Here is a 24,953-nt window from a genome sequence, read left to right as displayed (position 1 = left end):
GCCCGGGCCGCGTCCGGCGGGAGCGCGCATGCGCGGGAGCGGGGCGGAGGGATGGACCACGGCCGGGGCGCGGGGGGAGCGACGGGCGAGACCACGGAGCGCGGCGGGGGGGGGGGGAGGGGAGCGCGTGCGCAGCGGTGCCGCCAGGGGGCGCTGTGCTGGGAACGGGATCTGGGATGTGGGATGTGGGATATTATGGGATATTATGGGATACGGGACACAATATGGGATATGGGATATTATGGGATACGGGACACAATATGGGATATGGGATATTATGGGATATGGGACATTATGGGATATGGGACACATTATGGGATATGGGACATTATGGGATATGGGACATGAGATGTGGGGCATGAGATACGGGACATGGGACATGGGACACACACTGGGCACAGGGCACACACTGGGCGCCAAGTATGGGACACGAACTGTGGGACATGGGACACACACCGGACACACAACAGGCACGGGACATGGGACATGGGACACGGGACACGGGACACGAGACATGGGACACAGGACATGGGACACACACCGGACACACAACAGGCACGGGACATGGGACATGGGACACGGGACACGGGACACGAGACATGGGACACAGGACATGGGACACACACCGGACACACAACAGGCACGGGACATGGGACATGGGACACGGGACACGGGACACGAGACATGGGACACAGGACATGGGACACACACCGGACACACAACAGGCACGGGACATGGGACATGGGACACAGGACATGGGACACAGGACATGGGACACGGGACACGGGACACGGAACACGGGACACAGGACACGGGACATGGGACACAGGACATGGGACACAGGACACGGGACATGGGACACAGGACACAGGACACAGGACACAGGACACGGGACATGGGACACGGGACATGGGACATGGGACACAGGACACGGGACACGGGACACGGGACACGGAACACGGGACACAGGACACGGGACATGGGACACAGGACATGGGACATGGGACACGGGACACAGGACATGGCACACGGGACACGGGACACGGGACACGGGACACGGGACATGGCACACGGGACACGGGACATGGCACACGGGACACACACCGGGCTCCAGGCACAGAGCCCACACCGGGCATCGCTGTGCGGGGGCGGGCACTGGGCGCGCACCGAGCCCGAACGGGCACTGGGAACCGGCACCGGGCACGCACCGGGCACCGCGGAGCCGCCCCAGAGCCGCCCCTTGTTGCCGGTGCCTCCCGGTCAGGGCGGACGGCGGCTCCGCGCTCTGCCGGTGCTCCCGCCGCGGGCGTGTGGCACCGGGGCGCTGGGCACGGTGCCCGCTGTGCGCGGCGGGTGGCGGAGCCCGGTGCATCCCTCCTCACTTGCCGCACCGGCGGGCACCGGGCCCTTTAAGAGCGGCGGCGGCGGCGGCCGTGCCCGCGCCCGCGCCCGCTCCCGCTCCCGGCGGTGCCCGCGGCCGCCCCGCACCTGCCGGTAAGGGCCGGGGGAGCGGGGGATGCTCGGGGCCGGGAGATGGCCGGCGCCGCGGTGGGGACCGGTACCGGGAGGATGCGGGGATGCTCGGGGGGATGCGGGGCCCCGGTGCCGCAGGGAAGCCCGGGGAAGATGCAGGGATGCTTGGGAGGATGCGGGGATGCCCGCGGGAGGACGCAGGTGTGCCCGGGGCCGCAGCGCTGCCGAGCAGAGCCCGGAGGGTGCCGTGGAGAGCGGGAGTGCCCAAGGTGTCCTTGGTGCGGGGCGCTGTGGGCTGTGCCGGGTTGGCGGGGTGTGGGTGGTGCCCCGCAGCACGGAGGGATGGGTGGGGTGTGCAGAGGGTCCCTTGTGCCCAGGGGCTGCTCCATGCGTGCTCCCGGGAGGGACCGGGATGGGACAGGGACCAGCTGTGCCCAGGGATGAGGGAACAGCCCCCGTCCTGCAGCCCCACAGGGACCTGCAGCCTCCCCACGCAGGAGTGCCCCGGCTGTGGGGCTGCAGCCCCGTGACCCCTGGCGAGGGGCAGCTCGTCCTGGGGGCACAGGCTGGCAGCACGGGCTGCTCACGGCCAGGCTGGCCATGGAATGCTCTGGAAGCACGCCAGCGTGCGCACGTGTGTGCGAGCGTGCCCCCCGAGTGCGCACGGAGCAGCACGGCTCCCCCACGGCCCGGCGTGCCGGGGCACGGGGCTTCGGCAGGGAAACGCCGGGGAGCACCGCAGCGGGGCTGTGGGCAGCCGGCTGGCACCCGAAACCCTCGCTGCCAGCCCACGGAACGCAGTGGCACCTGCCACCCACGGGACACTCGGCTCCCTCCCCCGCACGGCCCCTGCCATGCCCTCAGAGCTCAGGTTTGGGTTTGTTTGCTCCCATCCTCCCCTCCTCGGGGCTCTGGAAGGTAAGCGGGGAGCCGGGCTGGATGCAGGGGGCTGGCACCTGGGGGCAGGTAGGGGGCCGGCGGTGCGGCCCCTCCTCGCCCCGCTGCCGGTGGAGCGTTGAGTCAGCCTGGCCGGTTGTGCGGAGCTCCTCCGAGCCTCCCGGGGCCCGCGGCAGCGCCGTCCCCCAGCGCTGGCAGCGGCAGATGTGACGTTCATAAATACAGCGGGTGCTCGCGGCGAGGTGCCGGGTTAGAGGCGCGGCATCCATCGGCTGAGCCCTCGCTGCCCAGGGATGTCCCCGTGGCGCAGGGACGCGGCCCCTGGCTGGCCCCGGCACCCCTTGGGACTCCCCGCTCCGGCCAGCGTCCATCCCTGGCCCTGGCTGTGCCAGGGAGCTCCAGCCCTGAGAACCTGCCCTATTTAAATAAGATAACGTGCATTAAAAACACCGAATCCTGGCGAGCTGACAGCGTCTGTCTAAATATTTATCCCTGCTCCGATCAGGCGCTGCGTTCCCATGACAGCGCCATTAGCACTTGGCATATTTATGGCCTTCCTGGGTGCTGGGCTCCCCATGCTGCGTGCCCAGGGGCCACTGACCCCCCTCCTGTGTGCCCTCTCAGCCTTTCCGTGCACCCAGTGGTGACCGCTGGGCTGGCAGCCATCTCCAGCCCGGCACATCCCTGCTGGGCTGTGCTGGAGCTGCCAGGAATATCCCGAGCTGGGCACGGCAGGGAGCGGGAACCACATTTGTCCCCCGCAGCACAGGAGCTGCAGTGCCACGAGGGAAGGAGTGCAGCGATCAGCCTGCTCCCCAAAAAAACCGGCTCCTGCTCCTCCTCCTGCCCACGGGCACCGAGGGACGGGGTACCCGCGGGCACCGGGCCGTGGGGATGGAGCAGGGATGGAGCACGTCGCTGTCCTGCCCTGTGACCTGCTCTTGCTCTGGGGACAGCACGTCCTGCTGCCCGGGGGGGTCCCGGGCGCTCAGCCCCTGCCCCCCGCGGCAGCAGGGGTGTCGGGAGGGATTAGGGCTGTGTCTGGGAAAGGGCTCACTCGGAGGCGCGGGGCGGCTCAGCGCGGCTCTCCCCGGTGCCACCGCTCTGGCAACACAAACAAAACCCTCGCGATCAGCTGAGCCGCTTGGGCACCCGCAGCTGCCAAAATCTGCTTTTCACTTCCCCAGTCTGCCGGAGCTGGATTTAACCCTGAGCTCGGGTGTGTTTGGGTGGCAGCTCACCAGGAGCGCTGGCGGCGGTTCCGCGGGGCCGGGGGGGCTGCGCTGCCCTGTCCGGGCCTCACTGAACACTCCAGAACCAGAGAAACAGGAGAAAGAAGGGGCAGAAGTGCCTGAACGTGGCTCCCAGGAGGATCCGTGCTGCCTCTCACACGGCCCCTGCGGGTGCCAAGGCGGTCCGGGCTGCCACCCTCACCCTGCCAGTGCCGGTGCCACCCCTGGTGCAGCCCGGTGCTGGCATGTGCCCGGGTGGCTCCCAATCACCTCTTCCCTACCCGCAGGGATGCGCCGTGCCCACCCCGTGATGCCATCCCATCCAGCCGCCCTGTGACACGGCCCCTGGCTCGGGGGTGAGCCGGCAGCTGCTCGGGATCCCCGGTGGGGACCTGCCCTGCCGCCACCGCCCTGTTTGCTCGGGCTCCGGCCTCACCCGTGCGGGCAGAGGGAGAGGCGGAGCCGGCGCTGGCCCCACGCTGGGGCACACGAGGTAGGAGGGACACACGGGGCACTGCCGCGCGTCCCCGATGGGCACCAGGCTGGCCAGAGGGGTTGCCCCCATGTCGCCTTTCTCTGGGTCTCGTGCTGCCCCGGGCAGGGGAGCAGGGCACGGTACGTGGGGCTGGGTGGGCTCACCTGTGCTTGGGGTCCCTCTGGCCACTGCTGGCCACGGACTACCAGACCCCGTGTGTGTCCCCAGAGATCCCAGAGATGGCCTTCCAGCGGAGCCACCGGCTGAACCTGCTGCGCCTCGTCGTGCTGCTCCTCGTTGCCTTGGCTGGCATCAAGTTCCTCTTCCGTGACAGGTGAGGTGACAGCAGGACCCCAAGGGGGTCGGGGTTTGTGGCACCCCCTGGGCTGAGCTTGTGTGGTGCCTGGTGCTGGGGGCAGCTGGTGCCCCCATAACCCCACGGACACCCCCATCCCTGCTCCACTCCCTGCAGCTTTACCCTGGAGCTGCACAAGCACGTCAGCAAGGACAGCGCCTTCTGGGGGGACACCGGTGACGTCGTGCAGGACATCATCCCCCAGAGCCACGTTCTGGAGGTCCCTGCAGCAAAGATAATGACCCTGAAGCAAAAGCAGCAGGTCCCCAAGGATGTCAGTGCCACCGAGATGAGGCTGGTCCACCTGGACCTCAAGGGAGCTGCGCCCAGAGTCTCCTACCTGGAACAGGTGAGGATGCCCAGGGACAGGGAGGAGCTAAGGAGGTGATGAATTGACAGGGCTCGGCCCCTGCTGACACCTGGACTGTGCCATCCCCACTGCTGAGCCCACCCTGCCCACCCTGCAGGTGTTCCCCCTCCTGTCCCAGCTGGGAGCCAACGGCGTCCTCATCGAGTACGAGGACATGTTCCCCTTCAAGGGGGAGCTGGAAATCCTCAGGTCCCCGTACGCCTACAGGTGAGCAGGGCTGTGTGCCGAGCTGGCTGTGGGGCTTGTGGCCCCCGCAGGTCCCGGTGTGCCAGGGGCTGGGTGTGACCCACCTGGCGCCATGCCCACGGTAACCACGGCCAGAGTGCCAGGCTGTGCTGCTGGGCACACCAGCAGGTCTTCCTGCCCTGGCAGGTCAATGTTTGTGCCCCTCAGTAAAGTGCACACATATATGGGGCAACCGGGGCCACGTGGGCAGGGTGCCAGAGGAGGGGGAAGTGCCCCCACGCTCTGCCCTCTGCCCTGGCATCCCCCTCTGAGCCTGTCCCTGCCCTCCCAGCGAGGAGGACATCGAGCGGATCCAGCAGCTGGCGGAGCAACACAAGCTGGAGGTGGTTCCCCTGGTGCAGACCTTTGGCCACGTGGAGGTAGAGGGCCCCAGTCCTGCTCCCCATCCCAGGTCACGGGGGTTCCCCCTGGACACCCCCCTGATGGCTCCTCCCCACAGTTCATCCTCAAGCACGAGAAGTACCAGCACCTGCGGGAGGTCGAGCGCTTCCCCAACAGCTTCAACCCCCACGTCCCCGACACCCTGGCCCTGCTCAAGAGCATCCTGTCACAGGTGATCGAGAAGCACCGGCGCTCCACCTGGATCCACATCGGTGCAGACGAGGTGGGCAGGGGCTGTGCAGGGACCCCAGCCCTCACCCCAGGCTCTGGGGGTGCTCCCAGGGGCTGCTGAGCATGTCCCTTCCCCCAAGTCCAGGTTTTCCATCTTGGGGAGGGGATGGACTCCAAGAACTGGATGAGCCACAACAAGGGCGACGTGGGGACCGTGTACCTGAAGCACATCAAGGAGGTTCTGGGCTTCCTCACGGCGCAGTACTGGGGGCTGCGGGTGCTCATGTGGGACGACATGCTGAGGAAGATCAGCGTGGGAGCCCTGCGGGGTGAGGGGAACAGGGACAGCAGTGGTGGCACCTGTGCCAGGCTCCTCAGCCGCACCCGCTCTGTGCCCACCCTGCCTGGCATCGTGCCCAGTGCCAGCAGGAGCCCATGCCCTGCCCTGGGGGAACGTGGGTCTCGGGGAAGCGTGAGGAGCCCGAGGCTCCCTCCTGCTGCCGGCACCAAGGTCCCCTCGCTGCTGTCCCTGCAGAGTCGGGGATAGCGAAGCACGTCTCACCCGTGGTGTGGTTCTACGCTCCCGACTTCGAGGCTGAGCAGATCGGTAAGGTGACGTGCCGGGCTCCTGGGGGTGGTGGGGGGATCCCCCCCGAGCCCCCCGCAGCCTCCTGGGGACAGTGGCACTGGTGGCTGGCGCCTGTCCCGCTGCAGTGCAGTTCCTCACCAAGTACGTGGAGAGCGGCTTCGAGGCCGTTTGGTTCGCCAGCGCCTTCAAGGGCACCACGGGGCCGGCGCAGGCCTGGACCCCGCTGAGCTACCACCTGAAAAACCACCTGAGCTGGCTGAAGGTGATGCAGGCCGTGCCACGGCTGGCCCCGCTGCGCTTGCAGGGCGTCGTGCTCACTGGCTGGCAGAGGTAAGGGGTGGTGGGACCCTCTGTGCCCTCCGGTGCCCGCAGAGCCATGCTGGCACGGTGGTGGCTGTCCCTGTCCCTGTCCCACAGGTACGATCACTACTCGGTGCTCTGCGAGCTGCTGCCCGTCAGCATCCCCTCGCTGGCCATCTGCCTGCAGACCCTGGTGAACGGTGAGCCCCCAGGGGCATGGCCGGGCTCATCCCCACCTCCCACCGCCTGCCGGACCCCGTCCTGCTTGGCAGGGAACTGGGGGAGCTGGGAGGCAGAGGAGGAAGAGCTTCAGCTCACTCAGTCTTGGGGGTGTGGTGAAGCCGGGGTGAGCCTGATGGTGACGTGTCCCTGGCTCTTCTGTCCCTTTCCTCGCTCCCCCAGGGGGCTTCACAGAAGAGGCAAAAAGGAAGGTCCTGGATGTGCTGGGCTTGGAGAGCGTGCAGCTGGAGCAGAGCACCTGGTGCGTGGCACGTGGTCGGGGCAGTTCCATCAGAAGGGATGCACTGGAGGGAAGCAGAGGCTTGGTCGCCCAAATGCCCTGGTCCCAGACCTGCCAGGGTGCTGGGGTTCACCACATCAGTGCACCCCACGTGCTGAGCCCTCCCCTTCTCCTCCCTTTCCCCAGCGAGGGCAGGGGAGCGTTCCCTGGTGTGGAGATCTACCACATGGTGGAGCAGGTTAATGGGCACCTGAAGGAGAGCATCCTTAAGGCACTGGAGGAGGAGAGGTAACAGGCGGGGGGAGCAGTGGCATTGGTGCCTCTGGCCGTGTATTTCCATGGGAGGGAACCTGCCTGATGTGCAGCTCCCCATCCCCGGTGGCCCCCGCGCCCCCAAGTCCCTCGTGCCTCTCCAGTGCCATCAAGGGCTGGTTCAGCCCCTACCACCGGAAGCGCCAGTTTGGGAACCCCCGCAACATGGAGAGCTTTGGCAGCAAGGTGCTGAAGTACGTGGTGCTGGGGGCTGGGAGGGGGCTGCATGGGGCTGGGAGGGGTCCCTCGCACGAGGGAGCTGCACCCCCTGCTCTCCCCCCTCCAGGCTCCACGAGGACTGGGAGAGCTTTGTCCGTGACCTGCGTGCCCAGCTGGAGAGGATCTACTTCCCTGACACAGTGGAGGAGTGGATTGAGGAGAACATCAACCCCTACCTGGACCAGCTGCGGGACCTGGTGCGGGACTACCGGGCCATCATCCGCCTCAACGGCCGGCCCAAGGCCACGTAGGGGCTGCAGCCCCCGGCTCCCGCTGCCCCCCGCCTTTGGGGGCCACCATCGTGTGTCTGTCTGCTGGTGACGCCCGTCTGCACTGTACAGAGCCCCTGCACTCCCCCTCCACAATAAAGTATTTTTGTAGATACTGCTGCTTGCTGGGGGGGGCCACGGCTCTGCCCCCCTGTGCAGGGAGAGGGAGCTCGGCTGGTGTGGAGGGCTGGGCTCTATCCTGTGACAGCTCCTGGGCCCCTGCTCAGGCTCTGATGGAGCCGGAGGGGCTGCGAGCCACAGGGCAGAGTGTGACAGAGCTCGTGGGGACACCCGTGTGCCTCGAGGGTGGCCATGCCCTCCCTGCACGGGATCCAGCATGTGGCTGCTGCGTGCGGCATGTCCCAGGCAAGGGCTGGCACCTGGGACGGAGCAGGGACAGAGGGACGTGCCAGCGCTGTGTCTGCTTTCAGCCTCTGTGCATCCCTGATCGCTGGGAGGGGTGTGAGCACAGCGGTGGCTTCTTCAGCCTCCGAACTCTGCCTTCATCTCTTCCTTCTTCTCTGTTATTCCAGCACCCGGGCCCCGTGTGCTCCCAGACCCCGCCGCCTCCCGAGCCCGGGCAGAGGCCCTGCTGTGCTGCTTTCCCATCGGAAAGGCAGCTGTGCTGGGGGGATGCGTGGGGATCTCTGCGTGGGATGAGCCCTCCTGCTGCTGGTGCTGTCTCCAGCTCCCACAGTCAGGTTTCCACGTGCCTGTTGCCCACAGTGCCCATCCCAAACCCCCCGTGCCCCAGGCTCTGCCCGTTCCGGGCGCTGGTTTCTCTCGGCGTGTGCAGGGCAGGAACGGGGACATTTCACTGCACATTCTTCTGCTCTGCAAAGACCAACCCGACTTGGCAAGAGCCCGAGGGAGCCGCAGGAACGCCAGGCTGGAGCTCCTCCCGCAAAGCCCGGCTCAGGCGGGGAGGAGGGACAGCGTTGGTGCACCCCACCGGCCCCACGCGTGCTGCCCCGTGCCGTGCCCCGGTCACAGAGGTCCCGGTGCCCGGCGAGGCCGCGGGGGCAGGAGCTGCCCCCCGTGCTGGGTGTCCGGGTGTGGGGGCCCAGCAGGAGGGAGCCGTGGGGCACAAAGGGACCTTTGTTGAGGCGCTCCGGTTGTTATCAGGTGGTGGCAGATGTGAAGGAAGCCCCCGACCCGTGCGGAGCCCCAGCCCCCAGCCCCGGGAGCCCGGCCGCGGCTCAAGGCCCCGTGCAGCGCCCGGCTGCGGGATTAGAGGGCAGATTAGGCGGCGTTCCGTGCTGGCAACCCAAATGTCCTGGATTGGAAAGCGGGGGTGGGGAGAGGAGACGGACCCCGCCATCGCCGCGGGGGGGTCAGCCCGGAGATGGGCACTGGGCGGGAGCTGGGGGCTGTGCAGGGGACCCTTGGGCTCCAGCGCGGGGCGGGCGGGCAGGGGGCATCGGGGGACAGCTGGGTTCCCTCCTCCATCTTCCCGTCTGCCACGGCGGCTCACACGGGGCCGCAGCTCCCGGTCCCCGGACACTGCACCCACCTGGGACCGCACCCCTCAGTGCCCAGCGCCGTGCTGGCCAGTTGGCTAGCAGCCTTCCGGCCCCGTGTGCCCCAACGCCGGTTTGCTGGAGCTGGGACTGCACGAGGCTTTTAGCTAGGAACTTGTTCGGGAGGGCAGAAATTCGGGCTGATTTCGTGCGAATGATGTCCGTGCGCTGCCCTGATGGCACCGCGGGGACGTTAGAGCCTTGTCCATCACTGGCCCATGTCCTGTCGGGTTCCTCAGCTTCCTCAGCCCTCGGCACAGCCGGGAACCCTCCGCAACTGTAACGTCTCGGTCATTTCAGCCTTAAAAGTGAAAGAGACGAATGCCACCGGCCATTGTGTCAACAAAAGTGGAAAATGACGCGGTAATGAGCGCTTTATTTACAGAAATAATGAAGGCTGCTCTTGCCCGGTTTCCGTCATCGGCACCGCAGGCTGCTGCGATGGCCAGGCGGGACGGGGAGCGGCGAAGGGCACCCTGGATCAGGGCTGGGGAGCACGGGGTACCCCGGGAGGGGGTCTGCTGGACCCCCCCGGGATCCTCCCCGAGGAGGTAGAGGCCCCGAGCAGCCGTGTTGCCCCCGTTCCCCCCGGCCGCTGAGACCCGCCAGCTCGTTACACGCCACGGCTGCGCGGCGGCTCCCACCGGGGCGTCCCCCGGGCCCGGCACCGGGGAGGGGGATCCCCGCGCTCCGCCCGCAGCACCGGGCGGCCCCCGCCCTCTCCTCCTCCTCCTCCTCCTCCTCTTGCTCGTCCTCCTCCTCCTCTCCCTCCTCTCCCGCGCTGCCCCCCGCGCTCCCGGTGCGGCCCCCCCGCCCCGCCGCGCCCCGCCCCGGGCGCCCGCCGCCGCCGCCGCCCCCGCCCCCGCCTCCGGAGCGGGCGGGCTGGGCGGGGGGGCTGCACCGTGCCGAGCCGAGCCGTGCCGAGCCGCGCCGAGCCGCCCCCCGCCGCCCCCCGCCCCTCGCCGCGCCGCGCCGCGGAGGATGCTCGGGCCGTGAGCCCGCAGCCGGCAGCCCCGGCGCGGCGCAGCCATGGGCAAGGACCAGGAGCTGGTGCAGGCGGTGAAGGCGGAGGACATCGCGGCCGTGCAGAAGCTGCTGCAGAGGCCCAAGCCCGGCAAAGCCAGTGAGTGCGGCGGCGGCGGGGCCGGGCGGGGGGCGGCGGTGTGGGGGGACACACGGAGGGGGGGCACGCGTGGGCTCCGGCGTCGCAGCAGCGGGCGCGGCGGCTCGGGGCCGCATCCTAGCGCTGCTCCCGGGGCCCGGCCGCGATGCCGCCCTGCCCGCCTCGGAGCATCCCCGGCCCTTCCCCGGCTGCGGCTCGTCGCGGGCGGGCGGGGACCGTAGACGTGCTGAGGACCCCCGGCGGCGCCCCGGGAGGGGCGGGGGGCGCTGCCCGGCGTGGGTCTGAGCACGCCGGCGGGGCTCGGAGCATCCCCGGGCGCTGCGCGGGTGCGGAGCCGCAAAGGGTCTCCGGCCGGGCTCCGGCCGGGCTGCCCTTGCCCCGTACCGGGGAGCAACTCCTGACTCCCCGGGAGCCGGGCCCGGTGCTCCCGGGGGTTTGGGCAGGGTTTGCGGCCGGGCGCATCTGCGTGTGCGTGCCGCGAGTGTGCCCGGCCCGCGCGGGAGAGCGCCGGGGCTCGCTGCCCGCGCACCTCTGCGTGTGTCCGCGCTGCCGCGGGTGCGTGTGCGGCTGTGTTTGGGTGCGTGGGGTGTTTGCGTGGCGGTGTGTACCCTGGCATCTGTGTGTTTGGCTGGGCTGTTGGTGTTTCTCGCTGAGGGGGTGTTTGGATGTCGCTCCGCGGGTATCTCCCGGTGCATCCCTGCGGCTGGCTGTGCACGGCTCCGCGGGTGCGCCGCGGGTGCGTGGCCAGGTGTGAGGCTGCGGGGGCGTGCGTGTGGCTGTGCGTGTGCGTCTCCGGGTGTACGTGTGTGTAGCACCATGAGTATCTACTCGCTGTAGGATGTAACTGCTCCGTCGAGGCGTTCCGCCCGGGACTGAATAATTCATGGTGCTGATGCAGCCGCAGGTTTCAGGCCTGGTGCCGGGGACGAGCTGGGCGGCCGGGGAGCGTTCCTGGGTACGGACAGGGACCACGGGGAGCACTCGTGTGGCTCTGGGTCACTGGACACTCAGTCCCTCCACTGCTGTGCCCACTGTCCCTCTCTGCAGGGCCGGCACTCCCCAAACGTGGGCACCCCTGGAGCTGTGCAGGACTGGTGAGGTGTCCCCTGTCCCTGGTCATGCAAGGCTGTTTCTGGCCAAGCACGGCCAGCGTGGTGTCCCATGTCCTGGTGCTGAGCAGGGCTGGCATGGCATTCCCCATGTCCCTGCTGTGGTGTTGCATCCACCGTGTTCATGGTGCCAGCATGAGGCCAGCATGTGTTTCTTCGTGCCACGCAGGGCTGGCGTGGTGTCCCCCATGTCCCCAGTGCCATCGTTGCTGTCACTGCTGAGGGACTGTGCAGGGCAAGAAGAACCTCCAGCTCAGAGCCCACTTCATCCCAACCCACTCCAGACACTGCTGCTGCCGTGGCCTCCTGGGGCAGTGTGTGGGTATGGGGACAACGCCTGGCCTGTGCCCAACAGTGTCCCCACACACCCTTCTCCAGTCCCTGCTGGCCTGGGCACACAGCTGGCGTTGCTGTGGCAACAACCAGAGGTGCTGGAGTGCCACCACCTTCTCCTGCATCCCTGTCCTTCCCAGCACTCTGCTGCACATCCCACGGCTGAGCCCTCTGGACACCTGGCAGGATGGCCACAGGGGCCAGCAGTGCTCCCTGTGCCAGGATCACAGGTTAGGGACAAGGGACACCCAGTGGGGCTAAACCTGCTGTTGGGGTGGATGCTCACCCCATTCCCTTTCTGGGCTGCCCATCTGCAGCTCTGCTGGACCAGTTGGTGCCAGTGCTGGGCTCGTCTGGGGCCATTTCCCCACGGGATCCCGCTGTCCCCTGTGGCAGTGGGTGCCACGTGTGTGGTGGGTGCTGTGCTCCCAGCCTGGGGTGCTCAAGTACCTCTGGCCATGGCAATGGGGCTGGAGTGGTGCATGGAGTGGGAGAGCACGGAGCAAGGCTGTCCCCACGCCGTGGTGTCCCCACGTCCCCTCCAAGTTCCGGTCCCACGCATGCCTGCGGCGCTCCCCGCGCTGCGCGGCACCAGCAAGATTTGTAACTTAGCTCTGTTATCTGGATAATATCCTATTCATGTGGGGTTTAATAAATGAGATTTTAAAAATCCTTGCGTGAATTAGCGCGGGTTGCTATGGTGACATGGGGCCCCGTTTGGTGTGAGTGTGGGTTCGGGGCCCGGGCCGGCCGCAGCGCACACCGCGCCTGCTTCCCGGGCATCCATAATTGATGAGGTTGTCTGAAAGTTGCGCAAATCAGATGCAGGGATTTGGCAGCAAACTGTTTCCCTCCCCGTCCCCTCCTTCTCGGTGCTACCTCGAAGAAATGTGGTGACTTGGCGTTTTCCCCTCAGCCCCAGCGCCGTGGGGTGGGATGGGACCGTGGGGTGTTTCCAGGAGCACCCGTGCCCACTGTGCCATCCCTGTCCTGGGCACGCTGGGCTTTGGGCGGTGGGAGGTGAGCCGTGCCGTGCCGTGCCGTGCCGTGCCATGCAGAGGATCCACAGTTCCGTGGCTGTGGAGGGTTGGAGCGAGCTGGCTCCTTCCCTGTGGGGCCGGCGCTGCCAGCAGCTCATCCACGTTGGGAATGGCTCCTGTGTGGTGCTGCCTGTGCCGAGTGTGGGACCTCCAGCCAAGGGTTGGATCCTCTGCCCTAGTTTCTCCTCCAGCCAGGCTGGGGGGCTCTGTAAAGCACTTCCACACAGGGCAGCTTCGTGTGGCCAAGGAGATGTCCCAGCACGTGGCCCTGCAGGACTTGTGTCCTGGTGTGTTGTTTGAGCTCTGGGGCCACCCAGGGCTGGGTTAGCCTGGGTGGGATCAGGGCTGGGCACGGAGCTCTGCATCCCCTGTGTCCTGCCACGTCAGGGTGACCCTGGGTAACCCAGCCCAGCCTGGCCCCACTGCCCGGGGTGCTGGTGCTGAGGCCTGGGCAGCTCTCGGTGTGCCCCCACTCGGGGCAGGAGAGCCCTGTTCCTGCAGTGCCACCTGTGCAGGGCTCTGCATCCTGCCCTCAGTGTCACTGGCAGCAGCTCTGGCATCTCAGGGCTTGTCCCATCAGTCCTGCTGCCATGTGCTGGTCCTGCCCTGCCTAGGAAGGGAGCTCAAAGCTCAGCAAGAACACTCAGTGTCCTGCTGTCCCTGAGGAGCCATCCTGGGATGTGAGTGGAGCTGCACTGGCTGGGTGGGGATGTTCCTTCACCGGTGCTCCAGGATTCGGGGACAGTGGGAAGCAGAGCCAGAGCGCCTGGGGACACAGGTTCTGGGCAGGGCCTCACCAGCTGCCTCCTGCCCTCCGGTGTGTCCTCCTGCCCAGTGGCCAGTTAATTCTGGGTTTTCTTGCCTGCAGTTGATTGCATTCATAATCTGCTCTGATAACAGTATTTAATAAAACCGGGCTAATATGGCGCAGTTAGGAAATGTCTTTGACATTTTACAATTCAATTTCCATGCAGTAAAAGGCAGGGCAGATGCAAATCCAATTGTGGTGCAGTGCCCAGGGCACACATGGCTGGCAGCCACTGGAGCTGCCCGGCTCCCCCGGCCCTGTGGGAAAGCAGGAGCCTTCCCTGGGAGGCAGCCACCCCTGATGGCTCCTGCTGCTGCTCCCTGGACACAGGCACTGGGCAGAACCTCCCTGCTGACAGAGAAACCCAGGCAGAGACGAGCAGATGATGCTCACTGGAATGCTGGAGCCCCTGGATGCTGCTGCCTCTGGGGCCATCCAGAGGTGCTGGGCAGGAGGAAGGGGCTGGGGGGCCAGATCCTGTGGCAGCTTGGCCAAAGAGGTGCTGGGCCCGTGCATCCCCCATGGCGTGGCCAGGCACTGCTCCCACGCCTCCCCCCATGCCCTTGGCAGGGATGAAGGGGCGGAATGCCAAGGGGATGGGCTGGGACTCGCGGGTGATGCCAGCAAGGGGAGATGCCGGTGCATCCCAGGCGTGTCCCCGGCACGGGCTGTGCTCTGAGCTCTGCTGACAGGCAGGCTCCCGTCAGGGCCCAGCAGCTCCGGCTGCTGCCCGACTCATCCACGTGTCAGCGGGTCCCTCATAAACTTCTTGGGGTTTCCAGCCCGCGCGCGAAGCCTCGCTCCCAGCAGGACTTGGCAGGCGGGTGTGGGCTGGTGTGTGCCAAGTTTCCTTCCAGAGGGGCACGATTGCTCAGCCTGGGGTGGCTTCTCCTTATTTTACATTTCTTGCCTCTGTAGCTGGGCCGAGCTGTGCGTGCAAACCCTCCCGTGCCCCCCTGCCCCCAGCACAACCCCCGTGTTCCAGGCTGGCCGCAGCGCCCCTGCCCAGCAGGAATGCTCTGGGGACCCGGGACAGTTGGCCACTGCCATCGAGGAGCAGCGGGCCGCGGGCCGGCGGCTCCGTTCCCAGCTCCCTCACTGGCCTGGATTTTCTCTCAGCAGTCCCAAATTCACCTGGCTGGACACCAAGCAGCCCTTTGGCAGCCCCTCGTGCGGGGCTCTCCCACGGCTGCCGGCTCTGGCTGTTTGCTGCACGAGGACCTTGCTGCCCCTGTGCTGGGGGGTGACACTGTGGGGGACGTGGCAGGGCCAGCCTGCACCCAAGGGTGACAGTGCTGGCAGTGAGCAGGCCTGAGTGCTGAGGGTGCCCTGAGCTTCTCTCCACAGCCGTCCCAGTCGCTGCCAGCCCATCGTGGTTTCCAGTAGCCAGGCTGGCGTCTGGCTCCTCTCCTCCTCCCTGCACTCCGTTTAACCCTTCCTTCCCCTTCCCAGCTGCTGGGAATGGCTGTGATCAGTCCCCTGCCCATCTCAGTGTGCCCAGGTGCCCCCAGCCCCTTCCCCCTCCCCACGTGCTTGCAGCAGCCGTAGCAGCAGTGCCTGGGGATGGCAGCTCCATGGTGCTGTGCCAGGGCCCGAGTGGGTCCCAAAGCAGTGCTGGGTGCTCAGTGAACACATTCCTGGGCTCGTGGCAGGTGGGAGCTGTGGCAGGGCTGGTGGGGTGAGTGCTGGAGGGGAGGGCCCAGCTCTTGGGTGATACCTGAGGTTGTTTCCCACAGCAGTGTCTGTCCTGGTGCTGGTGCTGGCTGCTGTGTGCTGGGAATGGTGCTCAGCACTGTTGGGAGAATGTTGGAGAATAAATTTGCTGATATTTAATGACTGGTGCTGGTCCTGCTGGGCCAGGTTTCCATTCCAGTGAGGGAGAGGCATTGGGAAGGAAGACTCAGGAGTGCCTGCATGGACACTGTTGTTCTGTCACTGTTTTGTGTCCTGTTCCTGGCCAAGCGCGCTGCAAGGGTGGGCCATGCCCAGCAGGTCACCGAGCCAGTGTGCAGCGCTGATGTCACCTCTGCCCTGGCTCACCACCCTGTCCCACGTCTGGGGCACGTGGGGCTTGCCCTCCTGGTTCTCCTCTTCCCAGAGGGATGGGGCCAGTGCAGCCCACCTGGCACAGGAGTGATGCCACCCGCGGGCTGGCTCATTGTGCCGCGCTGAGGGGGATTTTTAAGCTCTAATGAAATGTTAATAGTATTTTCCAACTCAATACGGGACTAGGAAATGAGGTGTTTAATGCTGGGCTCTGCAGCGACAGGAGCAATCAGCCTGAGAAATGGGAAGCTGGGGTGCAGAGCTGGCCTCGCCTCGGCCTGACAGCCCCGTGCTGCCGGGACTGCTGTGGTGATGGATGGGTACCGGTGCTGGCACGAGCCATCCGGTGGGGCAGCACCGTGCTGGGAGGGCGTGGGAGAGCGGCTGGCCGGGAGCGCCAGCTCTGCCCGGGTCTCCTTGGGTGTGCCCACCAAGGTCACTGCCGGCCGCCTGGAGAGCGCCGAGCAGATGGAGGTGGCTGTGGGGCTGGGGTGCCCTGGGGCACAGCAGGATGAGGGGACCCCAGCGCTGTGCCCTGCCATGGTCTGTGTCAGCTGGGGATGGGCCAGGCTGGAGATGGTGCCCAAGCAGCCACCGCAGGCTCCGCTTCTCGGCGCTCGGGTTGCCGGGCGCTCCTCCCGTGTGCCCGCGTGTGCCCCTCCGCATCCCTGCGCATCCATCGCTGTGCGACGCACCCCGTGCGTGCCCCAGCCCCCGTGCATCCGTGTGAACGCGTGTGCATCGTGTGCCCGAGCGCCTCTGCCCCGTGCCCCTGTGCCCGTGGCCTCTCCGCTGCCCACGCCGGCGCTGCCTCCCGTGGGGCCGGGCGCTGGGCACGGCCGGCTCGCGGCGGCAGCAGCCGCTGATCCCTTCCAGATGTGGCCGCCGGAGCGCCGCGCCGCCTCCTCGAGAGGCCCCGCGGGTTCCCGGCCCGCGGCCGCGGGAGCCGCTGGAGCGGAGACAAAGCGGCGGCTGCCCGGCTCCTGCATTGCAGCTGGGCTGTTTACGGCAGGCGCGCTCCTCGCAGCCCTGCAGCTCCGCAGCAGCCCCGCTCCCTGTGTGCGCTCCGCGTCTGCCCGAGGCTCGGTCCCGCTCGGCCCTGCACCGCCCCTGCCAGCGCCCTTCCCGTGCCCGCCGTGCTGGGGACGCTGGGGACACTGGGGACACTGGGACGGGTCCTGCAAGCCCAGCGCCTCCCCTGCAGCGCTGCCAGCCCGCCGGGAGCAGTGTGAGGCCTCCGGCCGCGTTCCTTGTGCTCCTGCGTGATGCACGGCATGGCCTGGCTGCACATCCCCGCTGTCCACCCACCCCGGCGGTCACTGGCACGCCGCTGAGCTGCCAGGCCGAGCTGCCCATGCCTGTGCCCGTGCTGCCCCTCCATTCCCGCCGGGAATGCAGCCCTGAAGCAGAAGGTGGGCACGGTGCACCGACCGTGGATGAGGACAAACGACAGCTCTGAAGGCATCACGTTTGAAATAGAACCTGGGGCCTGTTTCGCCGTGCATGGCTGGGAGCTCAGAGCCGGCGCTGCAGCAGCGCCCGGAGACTCTGATGGATCTGGGCCGCCTGCACACAGATGTGCACACGTGTGCACACGCTCAGGGCACACCGGGAGCTGATCTGGGCCGCCTGCACACAGATGTGCACACGTGTGCACACGCCGGGAGCTCCCGCCACTTCCCAGCGCTGCTGCACCGTGCCGGGTTCATGGGAGGCCAGTGATCACCGCCGTGTCTTGGTTAATGATGCTTTAAGATGCACAAAGCTCCACGTCCCGCCCTGCAGCCGGCGTGGACAGGGTCCGTCCGTCCTGCCAGGGATCCCTGGCCGCGCAGAGGGGGTGAGGACGGGGAGGAGCCGGGGAGGATGAGGATGGGGATGGGGCAGGATGGTCTCTGCCCAGGGTGGAGGTGAGTAGGGTGTATCCACCTCTCTCTGCTCCCGTGTCCCGAGGAGGTGCAGTGCCAGCTGCGCTGGGATGGATGGACGGGCAGACACAGGTGACAGTGGCCCTGAGCAGCCACGTCCCCATCCCTGCCATGCCAGCCTCGCTGTGCCAGCAGTGGCTCCTTCCAGCCAGGGTGATTACTGAAAATTACCTGTTTGCCACAGGCTGGCAATTAGGGCTCCCTGTAAGCGACACCAACATTCATTTCCGCGGAGCCGAGTGTGGGCGTGCGGCTGGCACCGGGCACGGCTGCGACGCTCGGTGCTGGTCCCTCGGAGCTGAGCACGACCCCTGGTGCCCCACCCGAGGGGGACAGGCAGCACAGCCCTGCGCTGTGCAAGCTCCTGCCCGTCCCTGCTGCCGTTCCCCGCATTCCTGGGTGCCCTGGGCAGAGTCACCAGGGAGCCCCTGCTCAGCAGAGCCCCGGGTGGTACTCGGGGGGCTTGGGGGGCTGGCACTGCCCCAAAGGAGTCCAGCTGATGCAGCGTGGCTTGGCCTGGCTGCATGGTAGCACACGGCAAAGGTCAGGTGAGGATATGACTTGGGAATACAGGGAGAGAGCGGGGATCTCCACAGGAGCTGCTGGTGGGTGCTGGGTCCCCTGGACAGCTCCAGCCCTGGTGGGTCAGCTCTGCCCTGGGAACATCCGTGTCCCCTGTCCCTGCCTGCCCCGGCAGCCCATAGGCTCAGCCTCGCACCATCCCATGGGACTGAAAAGTTTCCTTTTTGTAAAAATAAAAGCATCACAGTGGAGTCCCTGCTGCTTCTTGAAAGCTGCATTTAAGCTGCTTCCTGCAGCCCCAGGGGACAGCACTGCTCGGTGACTCAGGCTGCCAGAGCCCAGCCAGCCTCCAGTGCATATTTCACCACTCCCTGAAGAAGGCTCTGCCAGGGACGGGCATCCGGAGCACCTGTACCTGTGCTGGGCACATGGGCAGCATCCCCTAGAAGTGCCTTGGGATTTGGGGAATGGCTGGTGATGGGCAGTGGGGCACACAGCTGTGGGTGTGCAGCCCTGATGGGCAGTTGTTATCCAGCTGTGGTGGGCACTGGCAGGTCCAGCTGCAGTGAGAGGTGTACATCCAGCTGTGATGGGCAGTGGATATCCAGCTGTGATGGACACTGGGCTGTGCAGCTTTGATGGGCAGTGGATATCCAGCTGTGATGGACACCGGGGTGTCCAGCTGTGGTGGGCAGCAGTTATCCAGCTGTGCTGAGTACTGCTCTGCAATGGCTCCATCCCATCCCAGCCACCTCTTAGCCCCAGGCAATCCCTTTCCCTGTACAACGAGCTTCCCGGTGCATTATTTATGCAGTCCAGATCGATCGGAAGATGATAACGGCTTCATTAGCATCTGAGCATCGCCGGCCTCAGCGCCTGACACGACCTTGGCTGCAGGAGTACAAGCTTTTCCCTGTCAGGACCAGCTCCCCGATGTCACCGTCATCACCAGACCCAGCCAGGGCTGCTGTGGCTGCCTCACTGGGGTCCCCACCATGGCCCCTGCCGCCGTGGGGACCCCCATCCTCGCAGCAAGGAATAAGACACCCCCATGCCAGGGCTCCTCGTGCAGTGCCCGTTGTTGGCGTGGCGCTCGTTAGCAGGGATATAATTAAGAGCAGCTATTTTGGATGCTTCCTTTATCCGGCAGCTCCCAGCGATGCCGCTGCAGGATCCTCCCCCCTGTCTCTGAAGCAGGCGCTTGTCTTGAATGTCTTCCCTGTGGATATTCACTGCTTGTGGGGTCCTGTTGTGGTTGTGGGGGGCACACGCAGGGGTCCGGCTGCCCACGTGAGCTGGGGAGTGGGGAAGCAGCAGGGACGGGGCTGGAGGGGAGAGGGGTCACTGCAGAGGGGTGAGGGAAGGGATGGAGAGGAGGATTTGGGGGGGTTCTCCTGGCTGATCCGCTGCTGCCATGCTGGGGAGGGGGCAGCAATGCTTTCCCCTCATTAAGTAGATGTTGATTTAGCGGAGGCTGGAGCCATCTGCTTGGAGCAGCCGCCTGCTGCCTGCCGGGGGGAGCTGGGTGAGGATGTGCTTCGTCAGCGGGGGCTTGGCCGGGAGCCCCCACGCTCCGGCCGGGCATCGATCGCTGCTGGCGCTGCGCTGGCTGCAGACGCAGGGGCTGGCGCATGAGCACGTGAGGGGGTGCTGGGAAGGGAGAGGAACCCCCTGAGGAGTCCCACCATGTGGGGCCGTGGCCTTGGACACGTGTGCAGGGAGGGGACGGGGCAGCCGGGGACAGGGGTTTCACTGCAACTTGCACTGGGGTGCCCAGAGCTGCGCTTGGCCACTGGGGTCCCACCGTGGCATACACCTGGGCTCAGGTGTGTCCATACAGCGTGTTCTGGGATACCTGGAGCAGTGGCTGGGCACAGCGGTCTCCCCCTGGCGTGTACAGGGATTCCTGCTTGGGCATGGGGGCCTCCACGTGGCCATGCATCACAGTGCCCGGAGCCGTGGCTGGGCATGGGGGTCTCCTCATGGCGTGCTCCAGGACACCCAAAGCAGCTGCCAGGCACAGTGCCAGGAGCCAAGGTGACGCGTGGCTGGACCCTGGGGTCGGGCAGATTGGCTTGCCCATGCACAGGCCCCGCACGTGCCAGTGGCTCGTGCGTCGCCCGCGCCGCGGTGCCCGCCGGGGCCGTGGCTGCCGCAGGGCCCGGCGCGTGGCGGGGGAGCTGGGGCCGGCGAGGAGCTCGCTGCTCACGGAGCGCCAGGCTCAATCCAAGCGTGATTTAGCTCCTGCAGTCCCTGCGCTTAAGCGAAGGCATTTCTGGGAGCGGTGGCAGGGCCGCTCCCCGCGGCGGTGTTTACTCTGGCAGGCGCTGTTTATAGCTGGTGTCGATGGCAGACGCTGCGGCTCCCGGTGCACACCGCAGCCACGGGTGATAGCTGCACCCGGTGGTGCCAGGTCCTGTGTGTGCCCCCCTTTACTGGGGCTGGCATCGTGGTCCTTCCCCAGGGTGTTTGTGGGGTGCAAACTGCTCTGAGAATGGTGGAGAGCTGGGCCACGAGGTATCAGGGGAGCCCTGTGATACCGCAGGGCACAACCATCACCCGAGCAGCCCGTGGGGAGCCAAGAGGGGACATTGGGGTGTCCCAAGGATGGTAGTGGGGCTCAGGCTGTCTGAGCAAAGAGGTGACAGCACCTTCCTGATGGCATCTGATTCTGCATGGAGAGGGCAGGATGGTGACTGCAGGTGCTCGGTGGTCCCTGCCACCCCTGCAGTGATCCCAGCAGAGAGGACAGCCGGGAACACACTGGGTGCTCAATGGCAGTGTGGCCATGAAGGAACTCTGCTCTCGTCCCCACTGTGCCCATTTCCTTTTGTAGCCGATATTTTTAATTGGAAGCACTCAGCTCCCTTCTCTCTTGTTAGTGGAAGAATTTTCCTTGTCATTAATTCCCAACCATTAATGAGCTCTCGTGGCTCTTGTTGCCCCCAGACAGGCTGCAAGTCTCACTGTGGACCTGGTGAGCAGGACACCCATCCTTCTCTCCTGCTCTGGGAATTGGGGTTTTTCTGAGACCCCAGTTGGGCTCCATGCTCCAGCTGCCTTCGGCATGCTGACGGCCACTTCCAGAGCTTTAAGGAAAGTCAAACCACTGCATGGCTGGAAGTCACTGACTAAGCACTTGGCACGGGCAGTGATGGAAGTGCTAAACAGATTTTGGCAGCCGCAGCCTCTCCTGCAGGTGCAGGGAGGAAAAATTTGCCGCTACGGTGCAAATTTGGTGATGGTGGTTTGGTGATGCCGAGGGTGACACGTGCCTGGGGAACGCCAACGGCGTCACCACTGCACCCGGGCAGTGCCCCATGCCAGCCCCTCGCTGGGATCAACCCGTGGGAAAGGCCAGGCACTGCAGACCTGCTGACAACGTCCGTCCGTCCATCTGCAAGGACCCATTAGCCCGAGCGGGGCCCGTCTCGGGGCCGGAGGTTGGAGCCAGCGCCGGGCACGGTGCCGCTCCTGCGCCCACGGCTCCTTTTGTCCGCTGGCCCTTTGCATCCCTGGGGGGCAGCTCGGCCCCTTCTCCTGGGAGCTGGTTCTTGGCGCGGGGCGGCAGCGGAAGCGGCGCTGGGCTCCTCTCCACCGGAGCTGAATGGCACCTTTGTTGGGGACGCTGGCGGCAGCACGGGGCTGGCGGGGACTGGGTCATTCCTGGTGTCACAGGGGCTCTGCCCACCAGTAATGTCCAGTTCTTCCCAGGGGAGCATGGGGATGCTATGGCAGCGATGGCATCTGGGGGCTTCTGTGGCATTCCTGTCCCTCCCTACACCCTGGGGACCCCATGGTGTCCCCGTCCCTCTCCAGGCACACTGCAGTGCTGCTTCTCATCCCACACGAGTCACCTCATCTGGGAGGAGAGCCTGGGGACCTGGTGGCTGGAGGGTGGTTGCTGTGGCTGATAGAACCCGTCCTCTGCAGTTGTCACCTGTCACACCGCGCTGTGTCAGCATTAGCAAATGTCCTGCAGCTCGGACAGCTGGGCAGCCCTGGAGTGCAGGAGGGAGCCAGCTCTGGGTGCCAGAGCCTCTGTCCTGGGCCCATCTGCGCTGCGTGGCCTGGGCAGGGCTGGCTCAGCCTGGCACCACTCCCCAGGCTTGAGGGTCAGGGCTGGACACAGCTGCCCCTCCTGCTGCTGGTGCCCTCTGAGCCCCATTTGTCCATGCAGAGGCTCCTGGGCTGTGGCGCAGCCCTTGTGTCCAGTAATTCAATAAACACGGGGACACTGGCAAGGGGCCGTGGTGGAGGGGGAGAGAGAGAGAGCAGGGCCACGGCCAAGGTGCACAGGGAGTGTCTCTGGCCTCACATTCCCCTTCCCTGCCTGAAGTAGCCCCTTCCAGCCAGCTTCTCCCAAAAAAAGCTTAGCTTGTCCTGCCTTCGTGTGCCTTTGCCCATTCTCCCTGCTGGCCATGCAGCCTTTGGGTCCTCTCCCATGGTCTCAGGGCCGTCCTGGAGCTGTGCTCGCTGTGTTGGGTTCAAGGGCTGCTGTGTGGGTCCCCCACCCGGGGCTCTGCCGTGCTGCTCCCACCCTCCTCTTCCTTCTCCTCCTGCTCCCGCTCCCGCTGTGGGAAGAACAGCTCACTGGAAAGCCTGAGTGGCATTTTTCGGGTAAATCTTATGTAAATCTGGCTCCATCCCTCCTCGTGCTGCTAATTGGATTGCCCCGGCGCGGTTTAATTTCCCAGAAGCGTGGGGAGGGCAGCGCCGGGGGGGCTGGGGGTACAGGGAACGTGCTGAGCTCTGCCCGGCGGGGGCTCCATGGGGCCGTTCCGGACCCTCAGCCGGGTGGAGGAGCCAGGGGGGAACCCCAGGCAAACCAGGGGGGAATGGGCAGAACCTGGAGCCAGGAGGGCTCTGCCACCTTCAGCAGGGACCCCCACCCTGAGCCTCCTGAGCTGCAGGGAGCCCCAGCCTTGGTAGGGCAGGGAAACCTGGAGCTGCCACCACGTCACCTCCCTGGTGTGCCCCGTGTCCCTGCACCAGCCACCTCCTCTAACATCCTGCCCCCTTCCCTCCCTTCCAGAGCTCCTCGGATCAGCAAAGAAAGTCAACGTCAACTTCCAAGACACGGACGGGTGAGTGGGAGCCCAAGCCCGGGCGTGGGTGCTGTGGGGTGCATGCCAAGGGTGCTGTGAGCAGGGGGTGCACCTGCGTGTCTGCGTGGGAGTGCCAGGCTCTCCAAGCTGCCAGCTCCAGTGCCAGGACCCTGGCCCCCATTAGCCCACGTGGCCTGCGCCCAGAGCCCGTGCTGGCCTGGAGCAGCCACGGGCACCAGAGGAGGCAGAGGCAGGGCTGTGCCCCACATCTCACCACGCTTTTCCCAGCCCTGTGGGGCTCCTCGGGAGCCGTGCAGGGATCAGCCCTGTGGGGTGCCGGCTGGGAGAGCCGTGACCCCGCCAGGCGGGAGCGGCGCGGAGCGGCCGCGGATCACCCCCGCTAATTACACTAATGAGGCTGCAGGGAGGCAGCCGGGGCCCCGCGCAGGAGGGGGCTGCCGTGGCAGTGGGAGTGCTGCTTGTGGGGCTGGGCAGCAGCTGCCCCCGGCTCCCCCCGCCCCGAGATCCCGCTTGGGCCGGGCAGCAGCACCATGCCACTTGTTTCCCTGTGGCCAGGGAAATGCCAGGGAGCACAGCACAGCAGCTGCTCAGCAACGGGAGGCCATGCCCTGGGGACGTATGGCCACAGCAGCCCGGGTGCCTCCTCATCCTCCTCACCAGGGTGGTGGCCGTGGGCATCCCCTGGTACCGGCCAGCTCATCGCTGTGACGGGGGCATCACCCCAGGGGCCACCTCGTGCTCCGCAGAGCCAGCAGGCCTCAGGAGGGCTGAGCATCACGGCAGGGCTGGGGAGCTGCAGGCAGGGCCTGGCTCGTATCCGGCTCCTGGAAAGTTCAGGGGGTGCTGAAGCAAAAGGGGAGCAGCCTCCAGCCTCTGGCGCTGCTCCTGGAAAGGATCCCCCCGGGATCCAGGCTGCAGCCTGGCCGTGCTCTGCTCTGTGTGACCTCAGCCAGCCCCGTGCCTCAGTTTCCCCACCCCAGCCGTGCTGGCTCATTCCCGGCCGTGCTGGTGTCCCCGCGCTGGCCTCGGGGCCAGTGCCCTGCTCGTGGCCGAGGTGGCCGACTGGGCCACGAGGTGCCCGAGGGAAGCCCCGAGGCAGCCCCGGGGAAGGCTGCGATTTGCACCATCTTGAGCGGATTTGAGCAGGGCGCTGGAGCGGAAAATGTTGACATTTCCCAGGCAGACGCTGGGATCGGCCTCCTGCACAGGCTGTCTGCTCACATCGCCGCTCCCCGCCGGGGATCGCAGCCGGCAGCTCCGCGGGCACCGCGCTGCCCGGAGCCCGCTCCCCACGGGGACGCGTCCCCTCGGCCGGGGGCCTGGGGAAGAGGGCCAGGGGGATTGTCACCCACACCTGCCCCTCGGGCAGCGGGCAGCCACAGAGGCCAGCGCGTCCTGGGGGCTCTGCGGCCCGTTCCCATGCTCCGGTGACACCGGGGTGGCCCTGGGGAGGGGATGGGGACGCTGTGCGCGGCCAGGGCCCGGAGCAGCGGCACAGTGGGTGCCAGCGCAGTCGCACGGAGGACGCCGCTGCCGGGAGCACAAGTAGGTCAGCTCCTGGCTCGCTTCCCAGGCGGGAGCCTCCGGCTCCGGGAGCTGCGAGAGCACAGCGGCTGCGGGGCCGGGGGCTCTCCCCACCCCACAGCCAGGCCTGACACCGGGCAAGGCAGCGCTGCCATCTGTGCTCATGGCCGCGCTGCTGGGGG

At 66.6% G+C, this 24,953-nt stretch overlaps 2 protein-coding genes across 2 annotated transcripts in view; both read left to right on the top strand.

Annotated features, from left to right (window-relative positions):
- The first annotated feature begins 1,425 nt into the window (after positions 1 to 1,425).
- LOC128815531 (hexosaminidase D-like) lies at positions 1,426 to 7,864 on the top strand. Its single transcript, XM_053992332.1, has 15 exons — positions 1,426 to 1,494; positions 3,890 to 4,095; positions 4,306 to 4,411; positions 4,550 to 4,781; positions 4,900 to 5,009; positions 5,320 to 5,407; positions 5,488 to 5,652; positions 5,746 to 5,929; positions 6,136 to 6,207; positions 6,315 to 6,519; positions 6,607 to 6,689; positions 6,892 to 6,970; positions 7,136 to 7,237; positions 7,366 to 7,455; positions 7,548 to 7,864. The coding sequence occupies exons 3-15, from the start codon at positions 4,317 to 4,319 to the stop codon at positions 7,729 to 7,731; spliced, it is 1,689 nt and encodes a 562-aa protein (XP_053848307.1). The 5' UTR covers positions 1,426 to 1,494; positions 3,890 to 4,095; positions 4,306 to 4,316; the 3' UTR covers positions 7,732 to 7,864.
- A 2,392-nt stretch (positions 7,865 to 10,256) lies between these two features.
- CASKIN1 (CASK interacting protein 1) overlaps positions 10,257 to 24,953 on the top strand; it is a 29,315-nt gene continuing 14,618 nt past the window's right edge. Inside the window, exons 1-2 of the mRNA XM_053992343.1 lie at positions 10,257 to 10,392; positions 23,214 to 23,265. Coding sequence (XP_053848318.1) covers positions 10,299 to 10,392; positions 23,214 to 23,265 — 146 coding nt within the window. The 5' untranslated portion in view covers positions 10,257 to 10,298. The remainder of the gene's footprint in view (positions 10,393 to 23,213; positions 23,266 to 24,953) is intronic.

The sequence above is a fragment of the Vidua macroura genome, chromosome 16 (genome assembly GCF_024509145.1).
Source record: "Vidua macroura isolate BioBank_ID:100142 chromosome 16, ASM2450914v1, whole genome shotgun sequence".
NCBI lineage: Eukaryota > Metazoa > Chordata > Aves > Passeriformes > Viduidae > Vidua > Vidua macroura.
This window is presented reverse-complemented; position numbering and strand designations above follow the sequence as displayed.

Bases quoted from the DNA above. Each gene is read 5' to 3' on its own strand.
- LOC128815531 (XM_053992332.1), top strand. From the start codon at position 4,317: ATGGCCTTCCAGCGGAGCCACCGGCTGAACCTGCTGCGCCTCGTCGTG. The intron at 5,930-6,135 runs GTGAGGGGAACA...CTGTCCCTGCAG, and splicing joins CAGCGTGGGAGCCCTGCGGG to AGTCGGGGATAGCGAAGCAC. The intron at 6,208-6,314 runs GTAAGGTGACGT...GTCCCGCTGCAG, and splicing joins CTTCGAGGCTGAGCAGATCG to TGCAGTTCCTCACCAAGTAC.